The 13,289-nt window shown below is 42.6% G+C and overlaps 1 protein-coding gene across 1 annotated transcript in view; it reads left to right on the top strand.

Annotated features, from left to right (window-relative positions):
- Positions 1-13,289, top strand: part of NOX3 (NADPH oxidase 3) — a gene marked incomplete at both ends in the record, with an annotated part of 52,795 nt that overhangs the window by 7,333 nt on the left and 32,173 nt on the right. Inside the window, 3 exon segments of the mRNA XM_081093684.1 lie at positions 4,352-4,497; positions 7,645-7,826; positions 10,288-10,417. Of these exon segments, the coding sequence (XP_080949810.1) occupies positions 4,352-4,497; positions 7,645-7,826; positions 10,288-10,417 (458 nt within the window).

The following is a 13,289-nucleotide window of genomic DNA, read 5'->3' as shown; positions in this document are numbered from 1 at the left end:
GCAAAGGAACATGAATTGTAAAGTACATGCAAAAAACTGGAAAGAATAGTTTTCAACCAATTCCCTCAGGAGCTACCTCTGGAAAAGCACCTTGGCTTCTCTTATTCTACCTCGTTCGTTTCTTCAGCTCTGTTATGGGAGATCTGGCAATAGCAATACACAAATAGTTCAGTATTTTTGCTCCCTCAGTAAGTATACTTAAATTTAGTTTTCACAGCATCAAATTCTCATGTGGAAATCCATCTAATAGAAAATAGATTGTGATCAACAACTCATTACACATAAGGCTGTTACAAAATGTAGACTATAAGACACGGAATTTATCCTGTACTCCCTTTCCAACGGTCACATGTAGATAAGGTAATGGGAAAGATATCACTTAATTTTATTTGAAGCTCAGGATCTATTTCTGCAAAATGGGAGCAGCTCCACTCTCTGCCTGGTGTGTTTTATTTAGTCCATGGAGGGAGAATAAAAGCGAGCTAAGAGCAGAGAAGTGAGGGCAGAAGGGTGGAGTGTGAAAGCAGCGTTTATACCCACCCACAATGACGGCTCCAAAGGTTGTGCTCACTCATAAGTCTTAGGAGCTATTTGATTCTAGATTAAAGAGACCAGTAAATATTTGAAGAGTTTAGCTAAGCTCAGGGGAGGTATTTGCTTTCAGTAAAAAGTAAGGTAAAACAATTATTGATTCATGAAAAAAGCCCATGATATAACTTAAAGATTAAAAAAAAAATGGGGCCCTGGAGTCAGGAAAACAGGGTTTAATCCCAGCTTTCATTAATAACTACAAGTTCCTTGATGTTTTGAATATTGGTCTGTAAAATGGGAATAAAACTAATACCTAAAGATTAAGAGATAATATGTTGAAAGCATTTATAACAGCGTTTAGAATATAAAAAGCATTCAATATACATTATCTATGGGAAACATTACTTGTTTTTTCAAACATGCAAGTAATGATCAGAAAATAGCTATTAGGAATACCGGACATGGTTCGTGTTTAACTTAGCAAGTAGTTCCTATTTTATACATGACTCATAGGAAGAGACTGCTGATATATAAGGTTTCTATCTTTGAAGATGCTGAGACTAAACAAGGCAGCCCCTTCATAGACACGGCTGGACATGTTGACGAATGGAACATAAGGAGTAAATACAGTCTCTTAGGTGCTAACCTCACAGAACCCATAAGGAGACAGACGATCAATATCACAAACTCGGAAACACTATCATGGGTTTTGCCTTCATCCGTGGGCCCCAACCAAAACAAAGGCTACCAAAAAATGTGCAAGTAATACACATCAGCACAGAAAACACTATTCCAACAATGTTGCATCTACAGGTAAACTCCCTGACCCTTTTCTCTCTACAATTTCACTGTCACTCAGGAAATCATTATTACATACATACTGGTGCTAAACAATGTGCCAGGTATTGAGGTTTCAAGCTGAACAAGTCTTTTTTTTTTTTAGGTTAACTGCTTTTATTTTTTTGAATTTTATTTTCAATTACAGCTTACATTTACTTTTATTTTGTATTAGTTTCACGTGTTCAGCGTAGTGGTTAGACAATGGTATACTTTACAAAGTGTCTCCCCCCTCAATATTTCCGTTACCCGCCTGGCATCATGCATAGTTATTCCAATATTATTGACTGCATTCCCTATGCTGTACGTTACATCCTTCACCCTTTTCACCCAGCCCCCCACCCCCCCACCCCCAACCCCCCACCCTCCGACCCCCACCAGCCCTCTGGCAACCATCAGTCTGTTCTCTGTGTCTATGAGTCTGTTTCAATTTTGTTTGGTTATTTTGAAGATGAACAAGTCTTGAAGCATCAATGTCCATCGGGAAGTGTGGATATAAATAAAAACTCATAACAATAATGTCTGGGAAATGTTATAGTCAGGGTATCAGTAGTGCCTGTGGAATTGAAGAATGCTTGCTTAAAAACAACTTTTGATCGAGTCTTAAAGCATGAGTAGAACTTTGCAAGGCAGAAAGGGAATGGCTCTGATAGAAGGAACTCGGGTGACAGAGAGGCTAAGTAGAAGATGATGTTTCTAAATATATTTCCTACAAGGACAAGAGAGACTAAAATGACGCCAATAGTCTCAAAAGTTGTTGCTGTTCCTTTTTCCCTAACTCCCCCACACCTCAACCCACAACCTGCAGCCATGGAGGGTCCCAGAATCCACCCACAACTTGTAGAGATTGAATAACAGTAGTAGCCTCCTCTAGTTTTCACCACAGGTACAGAAAGAAAAAGAAAAAAGAATGTATGTCAACTGGGTAATTATCTATGCCTGGAAATGAATTCTCATTTCACACTTGAATCTGATTCCAACAGTGGGTGTCAACTGGCCACCCAGCAGGGGTTCCATTTTCAGGAAAAGCATAAGGATGTACTTGTCTGTCTGTTGTGGCTGATGGCTGGCTTCCCCACAGAGTTCACAAGACAGAAAAAAAAGAGTAGCAGCACTGGGCACAGACTCCTCAGGCTGAGTGATGCCGTGTTCCTGGGTTCGTTGTCTTGATTTAGAATTTAGACACCATCAATTCCCAGAATTAGGAAGCTGAGTTTTCTTCTTAAGACACTATAGCAGTTGTTCTCAACCTTCCTAATGCCGCGACCCTTTAATACAGTTCCTCATGTTGTGGTGACCCCCAACCATAAAATTATTTTCGTTGCTACTTCATAACTAATTTTGCCACTGTTATGAATCGTAATGTAAATATCTGATATGCAGGATGTATTTTCATTGTTACAAATTGAACATAATTAAAGCATAGTGATTAATCACAAAAACAATATGTAATTATATATGTGTTTTCCGATGGTCTTCAGCGACCCCTGTGAAAGGGTTGTTCAACCCCCAAAGGGGGCGCGACCCACAGGTTGAGAACCGCTGCTCTATAGAGAGGGAGGAGGCTCCCAGTCAAGATGGCAGTGTAGGTAAATACGGTTCTTAGAACCTCCCACACCACATCAAACTTATAACTAAACTACAGAACAACCATCATTCAGTACCATCTGGAATCTAGCTGAACAGAAGTCCTATAACCAAGGATAAAAAGAAGCCACGTCAAGACTGCTAAGAAGGGCTGAGATGCAGGAGGAGCTGGTCCCACAACCAGGTGTGGTGGTTAAATCCTGGAAGAATATCTCAGCTGCAGTGGTCCCCCCGAAGAGCAAGGGGTCCCAGTCCCACAATAACCCCCACCCCCACCCCAGCCCAGAGTTCCACTGCTGGGAAGAGAAGTCCCCATAACTTCTGGTTGTTAAAACCAGCAAGGATGGTGGCTGATGGAGATGGAGGCTGCTGGTGTCCCAGGCATTCTCTTAAAGGGCTGGATGCATGACTTAATCACTCCCTCTGAGCTCCAGCACTGGGGCAGCAGCTCAAAGGGTGTCAGGGACATATGGAGAGAAGCGGAATTATCTGGCTTTGGGAAAAGTGTTGGAGGGGCAGCTTTTCCTCAGACAGAAGTGCTGGTAGAGCCGTTGTCCCTTTTCTGGGTCCTTGCTCCACAGAGCGGGCAGGTATGCACAGTATCTAAATCCCCACCAACCTAACATTGTTAGCCCCACCGCAATGATTCCGAGAACCAGTGCCACCCAACTTACAGGCATACCCAAGCTGTTTCCAGTGGCATTTATTTTGTTTGTTTGTTTGTTTTAAATATAAATGGCCTCTCTTGCCTCAAGCTTCAGATTTTCCTGGAATCTCTCAAATAAGCAGCATCTGGACTCAGCATGTCCCATACCTCTTGCTAAGTGGACCCAGGCCCCGCACTGGTAGCAACAGGCCTGGGTTTACAGCTCAGCCTCTCCCAGGCATCTCCAAACCCAGCACAAGTAGCAGCCATCTGCAGATCGCTCTGTAGCTCATGCCAGGTGGCCCCAGACAGGGCACAGGCAGTGGCTGACTTTGACCTGCACTTTCTGGGAGGCCTCAGAGCCAGTGCACCCAGTGGACAGCTTCAAATCAGTATTCTAGAATAATGCTTTCTGATTTCTTGGGAAAGAAGTTTTATTCAAAATTATGTTGTGATAACAATACCTCTTCCACTTCCAAAATGATCACGTGTTTATAATTAAATTATGGTGAATTGAGATTTATGTTTCTTTCTTAATCAGTATGAATGTGGAAAATCATACAATATATTTTAGAAAGTATTCAATTCACTCCATTTAAGACACTGGGTAAGACACATGTGTAGCTCACTCTGCCTTGGGATTATAAACACCACAGCAGAAAAGCTTGACCATGTAGACCTTGTGTTTCTAAGTAACGACAGAGGAGGAGACCACATGGCTCAAGGCCCATGTTGCCTCCTTGTCTGCAGCCATCCACATCGTGGCACATGCTTGCAACCTGGAGCACTACCACCAGGGTCAGTCAGTGGAGGCGGGGGGACTTCTGGCTGCACTTTCCAAACTGGGCGACACTTGCAATGAGAGCTACCTGAACCCCATCCGGACCTTCCGCACGGTGAGTTCTCGCACGCTGCCTACTTCTTCATCTGAAAAACGTGTCCTGCTCCCATCCCTTCTAAAATCAAGAACACTGTATTCTAAAAGCTTTTCATAAAAGAGCTCGAGAGAAGTTACTGCCAGATGTTAACATTAATTTCACTTTTTTAAAAAAAGTTATTTTCTTTCTGCCATAAATGTTTGCTAAGAGGTTATGAGTAAGGAGAAAAACTGATGCCACTTAATTTGTTTATAGCAAAGCGTAATAATAAATATGCCTAAACAGGAAATGCAGTAACCTGTTAAATCGCTAACCTTTAAAGTTTTAGATATTTTGTCACCGATGTTAGACTCATAAAGAATGTGAAGTGCCATATAAATCCAGGGATTATAAATTAGGTGTCTTCATTTTCAGTTCGCAAAGTGTGTTCTGGATCAGTTCTCCTGTATCATTTATTTTGGCACACGTGTGACTAGCTGGTTTGCCAAATCAGGTGCTAGGCAAAGTAGCTACTTTCATCATGAGGCCTGCGTGGCTAGTGAAATCATTCATGCTAAGTATATATGTCAGGGGTGGGCAAACTTTTTGACTTGAGGGCCACAATGGGTTCTTAAACTGGACCGGAGGGCCGGAACAAAAGCATGGATGGAGTGTTTGTGTGAACTAATATAAATTCAAAGTAAACATCATTACATAAAAGGGTACGGTCTTTTTTTTTTTTTTTTTCAGTTTTATTCATTTCAAACGGGCCAGATCCGGCCCACGGGCCATAGTTTGCCCAGGCTGATCTATGTGCACAGAGAGGCAGCACATGTGGGAAACAAAAAGAACACCAAACCTGTAGCCCCGGAAATCCACCTGGAGAGATTAAGACATTCCTCTCGCTTATTCTACCCCCTGCCTTTCTCCCTAGATCAGCGGTTCTCAACCTGTGGGTCACGACCCCTTTGGGAGTCGAACGACCCTTTCACAGGGGTCACTGAAGACCATCGGAAGAACACATATACAATTACATATTGTTCTTGTGATTAATCACTATGTTTTAATTATGTTCAATTTGTAAAATGAAAATACATCCTGCATATCAGATATTTACATTACGATTCATAACAGTAGCAAAATTAGTTATGAAGTAGCAACGAAAATAATTTTATGGTTGGGGGTCACCACAACATGAGGAACTGTATTAAAGGGTCGTGGCATTAGGAAGGCTGAGAACCACTGCCCTAGATGATCTAACCCTTTCGCCATGCACTACCATCTTGGAATACGCATCCAGAACATTCATCCAGTTTGAAAAAAATCTGTATTGCCCAAGAAGAGCCGCAAGACAATACAGTCCAGACATGGAAATCTCTCTCTTACCATCTGGGCCATTTGGCCCAGGCAGCCTTATTTGAAGAAGCAAAATTCAAAGTCTCTTTTTGGGGAAATTCTTCCATGTCATGTCCTCTAATTATCCCAAAGATAATTTCCAATATGAGTCTATCAGTCAAGTAGAGCTACATTTTTTAGCTGACAACAGTTAAAAGGACAAGTTTCAAAGTCATAAATCAAAACTAGTGATGCCCTCGGCCTGCGGGATGCCTTGGGGTACTCATTTGGGCCTAGGCGCTTATCTGGGCACCTACTGGGGTTAACTGTTTTCTCCACTAAGGCTCTGCAGAGTTCATTGCCACACAAGCCCAAGAATAAATCTCAACATTTTAAAGAGACCATTTAGTAAATAACATTTATTATAAATACTCTTAAAGCAATTTAGCAGCATGATTAAGCTACTTCCAATATAGTTATTTCAAAAAATATTACTAATAATCTACCATGGATGTACTGATTAAGTCCAGAAAACGCTCTAAGTTGGGGTATTTGGAGAAAGATGAGTATCAGTAACACAAAGTATATTTTACAGAGTATTTCTAAATTGATGCAGGGGGATCATTTTAGAGGATACATTGCAACTCAAACCAGTCTGTAAGGATGATGCAAGAAGAGGGACATAGGGATTTGCTTTAATAAGCAGAGGAAAGGTTTGCAATTAGCACATGATGTGGTGTAAATGGTTTTCTAAAATATGCGAATACACTTGGAAAACATCTTTTAAATGTTTTAGACTCACCCTTCCAATTTCATTTCCACCGTTTGCTCTATGAAGAAAAAAATAAACATCAGAGAAGTCCCCGTCCAAATTACCTAGCAACTCAAGGCAACCCAAATTAATGAGATTTTCCTGACAAAGGATACAGTGGGAGTTTATTAAGCTCACAGTCATCTCAACGACAGTAACACCATGTATGAATACTAATGACTTGACAAGAATATGGGAAACTCACAATAAAAAACAAAATGCTTTGTGATTTATAATCTAAAAGGCTATTGAACCACCCCCGGAACTCACAGGTCAGAAATTCTGCCTTTTGGTAGAGTATGCCGGATAAGAATAGCCGGATCTTTATTGATCACCTTGGATTTGCAGAGTCTTACGCCAAGCCTCCTGAGGTGGCATGAAAGAAATGCAAGTCATGGTCCTTCCAATTAAAAAGCAAACGCAAGGCATCGCTAACTACCAGAGGAGCAGGGGCTGCAGCTGCCTGACTCGGAGGCCTCCAAGGGACCTCGCAGAAAAGGCACCTCTTCATGTTAGGATGCAATTAAGCAAAGTGAGCCACATTTTTTACTTTAAAAATGAAAAACTTGAAACTCAGATTTATCTTGCAGTATTTGATCTTAAAATGTATTTTCAGATATTGCCCTAATTTCAGTTCAACCTAGTATCTTTGACCTGAAAATTGATTTATACAGATGAAAAGTGAAGTTAATGAAATGCATTTGATGAAATTTTCACAAAGCGAATGCCTGCCATCAGGTGGGGAGTGGCCAGGGAGAAGAAACTCCCTTCTTGAGTTGTATGGGGACCATCTTGAAGCTAATGCAGGGCGGGGTAAGAGTAGGTTGACAGTGTAAGTGTGTGAAGCAAGAGTTTATTCTTGTGTTACTATTTATTGTATTATTTTCCATATGAACAACTGTAAACCTACTTTTGCCCCACTCTGTATATGTGTCTGGTTAGAACGTTTGAGTTGCTCCTTGCTTGGACTTTCAAATATTGGCCCTCAAATGGAAAATCAGAAATAAGACATTGCTGTCCTGGCGCCTGCTTCTCTGCAGAACACCACCTCCGAGTTGCTAATGACGATCACAGGCATTTCTGGCCTGATGATCTCTCTGGCTTTCATCCTGATCATGACCTCTTCCACCGAGTTCATCAGACAGACCTCCTACGAGTTGTTCTGGTACACACACCACCTCTTCATCATCTTCTTCATCAGCCTGGCTATCCACGGGGCAGGGTAAGTCCGTGCTGTGCTCCATGTGTACGCTTCTATCTCTTAGAAAGTCCTTTGGGTGGAGGAACATGGCATGCAGGGGACTAAAGGACACAGATCACATGGAGAAGCACACTTTGTGTGGCACACTCACCGCGGCACCTTTTTCAGTAAAACTGAAAATCAGCGACATAGGCATTGAGGTGTTACATTTATTTTTCCTCGGTAACTCTGTTGGGAGTCTTGACATGCTCAAAAAATGCAGGAATTGTAATGAAGGTTGATGACAGTAGAGGCATGCTTCATCCAAAACCTATTCCCACAATCCAATGCGTGTGGCATTAGTCGGGATATGTATTTTTTGACACCCATATTTCACTTCTGCCTCCTCCCACGCCCCACACTGCATGTCCCTTCCATCTCAGCCTCCACTCCAGAGAGGGGGTCATACTTCTGCTGCTGTTGCTCCAATGCCTAAGAGCTCCCCCACTATCCATAGCCTGTCTGACACACGGACACAGTGGAAGGAAGAATTGCCCCTGGGGCATATAGTACCCGCCCAACTGCCGGCCCCTCTGCTGATCCTTAGGAACCTAGTCAACCAGCATTCGCATTGCTGTTGGCTGACTAAGGCATTCTAGTCTCTTCTAACTTTAAAATATCTGTAACCGGCTCCTCTGAGTGTGTGATCAATTCCTCTCCCTGACTATTCATCTTGAAGGGGGTGGGGGGTAGTCCCAAAGGTTTTCACCCCAAAGACTGTCCGTCCCTCATCAGATTCTTCTCCCAGTGCCGGTGTTAACCCTGCAGTGGATCTGAGAGACTTTTCATAACCCATGTGAGTCTAGAAGTCTCTTCACAAAAGTTATTCATGCACTGCCCCCATCCCACAGTCCCCATCCCACAGTCCCCATCCCACTGCCCCCCTCCCACTGCCCCCCTCCCACTGCCCCCATCCCACAGTTCCCATCCCAATGTCCCCCATCCCACCACCCCAGCGTTCACACCCTGGTGCATTGTCCAAGGACAAGAGGATTTCAATGGGCAGTGCTCCATTGAGATATTTTTTAATATCCAAATACCATTTCATAAGATGGCATTTTTAGTCATTTTAACTGAGTTGAAAGGCTTATTTTGGGATAAGGGCCTCATCTAATCTTCTCAGCTTGAAGTATTTTACAGCTACTGTTTACAGCAAAAAGTAATTTGCAAATTTCCAGTAAAGGAGGATTATTGGGATGTGTTAAAGCCCACTAATCTTCCTATTATGGGATGGCATAGATGAAGACATAACAAATTTTTAAAAATTTTAAAGACACGGCATTGGTGGACTGTCTTGAAGTTTCTTTAGATAATATAGGGAATGTTGCCTAGAGCCTGAGAATGAAGGTGTTAATATTACAGGTTCTTTTCCTCCGGCTCCCAGGTATTATCTCCCCTTCTTGTATCTGGGGAGATTCAGAGATAGTTTTGCTTGTCTAAGTCAAAGGGGTGTTATCAAGCTTGGATGACTTCCATTAGCAGATGGGGACAAAGGCCAAGAGGCGAGCTCTCCGGCCATTTCCAAGGGCATTGCTGCTCCCTCCCCCCATCCCTCTGATGCAAGGAGGCGCGTGGTGCTCCACAGGCCACCCAGGACACGAGCCTTGGTGATGCTCACCTTTCGCTGCCTGTGAGAAACATGTTTCTCACAAATAAACCGATGTACTTTATTCATGAGCACTTAGGAGCTGAGCAACTGCCAGATTTCCCAACCTCAGTGTCTTATGCTTCGCAGCCTGGGCACCCATGGGTACATCGAGGCACTTGTGCCAAAGCTCCTAGTCAAAGGTCAGTCAGCACTGCCTTTGTGGCAAATACAATACAGAAGGACTACAGGCCTCCATCCAGCCCTCTGTGCTAAGGCCGGTTTCTGTTCTCGCTCTCAAGTTTGACAATCTAGTCCTGAAGACGCACTTCACACTGGCCTACTTTGACCCTGTCAAGCACTAAGGGAAAAATATCATTATTCAAGGCACTTCCTCTGACTTCTTCACCTGAAAACGTCTAGGTGCTCAGAAACAAACCAAGAAGGGTAGAAGTTAAATAAACCGACAAAAGGCTCACACAGTACAAAGTTAGCCAATTAGCCCGAATCAGCAATCAGGATGAGATGGAACCTAATTAAATTCAACAGTCTACAAAAGGATGTGTTCAAACAATTTCCCTTCATTATAAATTCTCTAAAGCAGACACTTTCCACTTAACACAGGATCCCACAGAGGGCCACTTCTTTTCTGGGGTCTTCAAAGTTACTCAGAGCTTCTTAGGCTCCCATTTTTAAAGGTGCTGAGGGAAAGGAATGGATGATAACCCACTGCGAGACAGTGGAAGTGTGATTCTAGAGCCCACTGTGGAATATATAGGTGGCATCACAAGACTACACAAAATCAATATAACATGTTGGGGTTTTGTTTTGTTGTTTTGTTTTGTTTTTAATGGCAAGTCGGATTGTTCGAGGCCAAACTCCTGAGAGCCTCTTGCGACACAACGTCACCTTCTGTAGAGACCACTACGCTGAATGGCAGGCGGCTGCCCCGTGCCCCGTGCCTCAATTTTCTGGCAAGGAGCCTTCGGTAAGAATGAACCCAGGAGCTTTTAAAAAATAGCTGTCTCCATAGTTAAAAGAACTAGAGCTCTTTTATGCTTGAGAAAAGAACAGCCCATGTCACCACTAGACAAAGCCAAGTCTTCATTAAGTGTGCTAATGGAGAAATCGAGTTATGGATAATTTTAAAAAGAGGTTTACTGCCAAAAGCACTCTGTCGGATTTGATATGTGTTCTACTTACATTGAAATGGGGATGTCTCATTTGTGGGGATTCATAGCACCACAGCACAGTAAGGCCTCTGGGGGGATTAGAAAGACTTCTAATTCCGGTGTGCTTCCGTGGTTGAGCATCAGACCATGTACCAAGGGGTCGCTGATTCGATTCCTGGTTGGGGCACATGCCCAGGTTGTGGGCTCGATCCCCAGCAGGGGGCATGCAGGAGGCAGCCAACCAATAATTCTCTCTCATCATTGATGTTTCTATCTCTCTCTCCCTTTCCCTTCCTTACTCACTAAAAAAAAAAAATCAATAAAAACCTATTTAAAAAAAAGAAAACCACCTTTTGTTCTCAGCGAGCTCAGCTCCCTGTCCTTCTACTCCACTCTGAGAATAAATAGCATCACTTCTCAAACGAACATGATGCAACAACCAAATGAGAACATGTCCTCTTTCTAAGCTTGCCTCCCTTCTTTCTATTGCTTATGGGATAGAAAAAAATGGTGGTATTCATGCATTTACTTTCTGTTCTAATTAAGCTCCCACAACTGAAATAATGACCATAGGAGCCAAAGAGACTTTAATTAGAGTGGATGGTAGTGCCTGCAAGATTTCAGAAGTAATGTTTCCTGGTGTGCTGTAATCATTTTCTGTTGATGGCATAGGAACATAGAAATAATAATCCTATTTGGTCTTCTCGGGTATCTTAAAACAACACAAACCTTGGGATGGCTGGGTGATGTGAAAAAAAAAAAAAATGAAGCCCGGAGATTAAAACTTGAAGAAAATAAGTTTAAAAAAGAAAGTCATAAAAAATGGACTCGTAGTATTTAACACAATATAAATCGTGGGATTTAGGGAATTAAATCATCAACTTTGGAAGAATAAAACAATCAACTTTTTCTAAAATCCTCAAATACATTAAAGTAAGCACTGGATTTTAAGGTGAAAACTGCTGGGAAGAATGTTTCAAACAGAGCGAACTGGAATAGATGTGCCCATAAGACTGTGGTTCCTTTAATGGCCAATATAGATTGTCTCTGTCTTAAACTCAACTATCGGTAGCCAGTACCCAGCCTGCATATTAATGGGGAACATGAATGCCTCTCTAAAATTTCCAGCTCCAGCGTCTCCATAAAAAAATCAATATCTCCCCACACCTCATGAATACGGACCAGAGGCTGCTGCCGGCAGCAGCAGATGCCCGCATTAATTATCATTAAAAGGGAGAACTTACCCATCTCTCTCACTCGCCCCTGCTACACCTCCTTGCACACCCAAACTCATGTTGTCACTCTTTCCTATTATTTTTAATGGATCCTAATTCAAAGCGTGTGTGGGCTGTGCAATTACCGCTTGGCTGGGTGCGCAATATTCTCTCTGATGTCTTTGAGACGCTGAATCCAGAAGGCATCCCAAGGACAAGGAGGGACTCCTGCACTTCACGGCACCACATGCACCCTGTCTTTGTAGGACTTGCTCTTTGCCTCCCTTAACTCAGTGCATTTTCATGGTGCTTTTATCAATGGACTATTTCAATTCACCCTCAGCGGTGCACTATTCCCCACGTTACATCACCTCCTAGAAACTGAACTGACCAAAGGAACCAATTATACCTGGCAGTCCCTTCTCCCTGACTTGTCTCACTGCCCCTTTTATCTTGAAACTCAGACACCAGATTACACTCAGGCATAAAAGACTCTGGATTCTAGAATCGTTCATGCGATCCACTCTCAAAAGATACCTGGTCTCCCTTAGCCAAAGAAGCACCTTGTTGCACTGAACTATGGCATCAATCAGTAATAATAAATACCAATAATAAAGGCTGAAGCTTTTTAAATTACTAGGGGATGACAGCAATGCTACAGGGAAAGTTTTAACTGCTGCAGAGTCAATTCAGCAAACTTTCTCCAAGTGGCTGTTACACGTTTGGACTTGCACTCGATGCAGGATTCAGAGACGTGGTTCCTGCCCTGGAAATCTTATTGTTCATAAGCTCACACATAAAATAAACTCAGAGCCAGCATGTTCTCATTTTCTGGTAGGAATGAAAAACCAGAAGTGAAAGTGGAGGAAACAGGTTTCGTTGCTGCAGCTTTTAAATCAAAGTGGTTTTTATTTCTATCATAAAATACTCGCTGTACAGTGACTGTATTTTTGGAGAAGAAAAAATAAAGCTAAGAATCCACAAAATATGTTAGCATTTAAGAAACTTCGATAGTAAACAGTCGGGCCTCTTTACTTACTAGATGGAGAAATGGATGCCCAAGGAGCTTTAATGTCTTACCTACGGTCACAAAGGCATTGCCAACAAAGCCACATCAAGAAACCAGAGTTCCTAACTCCGTGGCCATGAACTTTCACCGCTATACCCTCCAGCATCCATTCTGAATCTCTGGCCTCCTACCACCCCTCACCTTGTCAGCTCTCCGTTGCTACCTATGAGTAAATGTCCCCAACATGATATTTATCTCTGTGAATAAAGCTAAAACATATAAGATCTTGGAGATTACCCAAAGTAATCACTTCTTCCAGCCCATTTTATGAAACAGAAAACTTGACCATAAAAAGGCTCAAGACTTGCCTGAAGGCATAGGGTTATGCGTGGTAACTACAACACCAGAAGCTGGGTCTTCTGATCTACCCCTCCACCTGCCCTTGTTGCTCTGTGCCTTGGCTCC

The sequence above is a fragment of the Myotis nattereri genome, assembly GCF_964212035.1.
Source record: "Myotis nattereri genome assembly, chromosome: 6".
NCBI classification, from domain to species: domain Eukaryota; kingdom Metazoa; phylum Chordata; class Mammalia; order Chiroptera; family Vespertilionidae; genus Myotis; species Myotis nattereri.
This window is presented reverse-complemented; position numbering and strand designations above follow the sequence as displayed.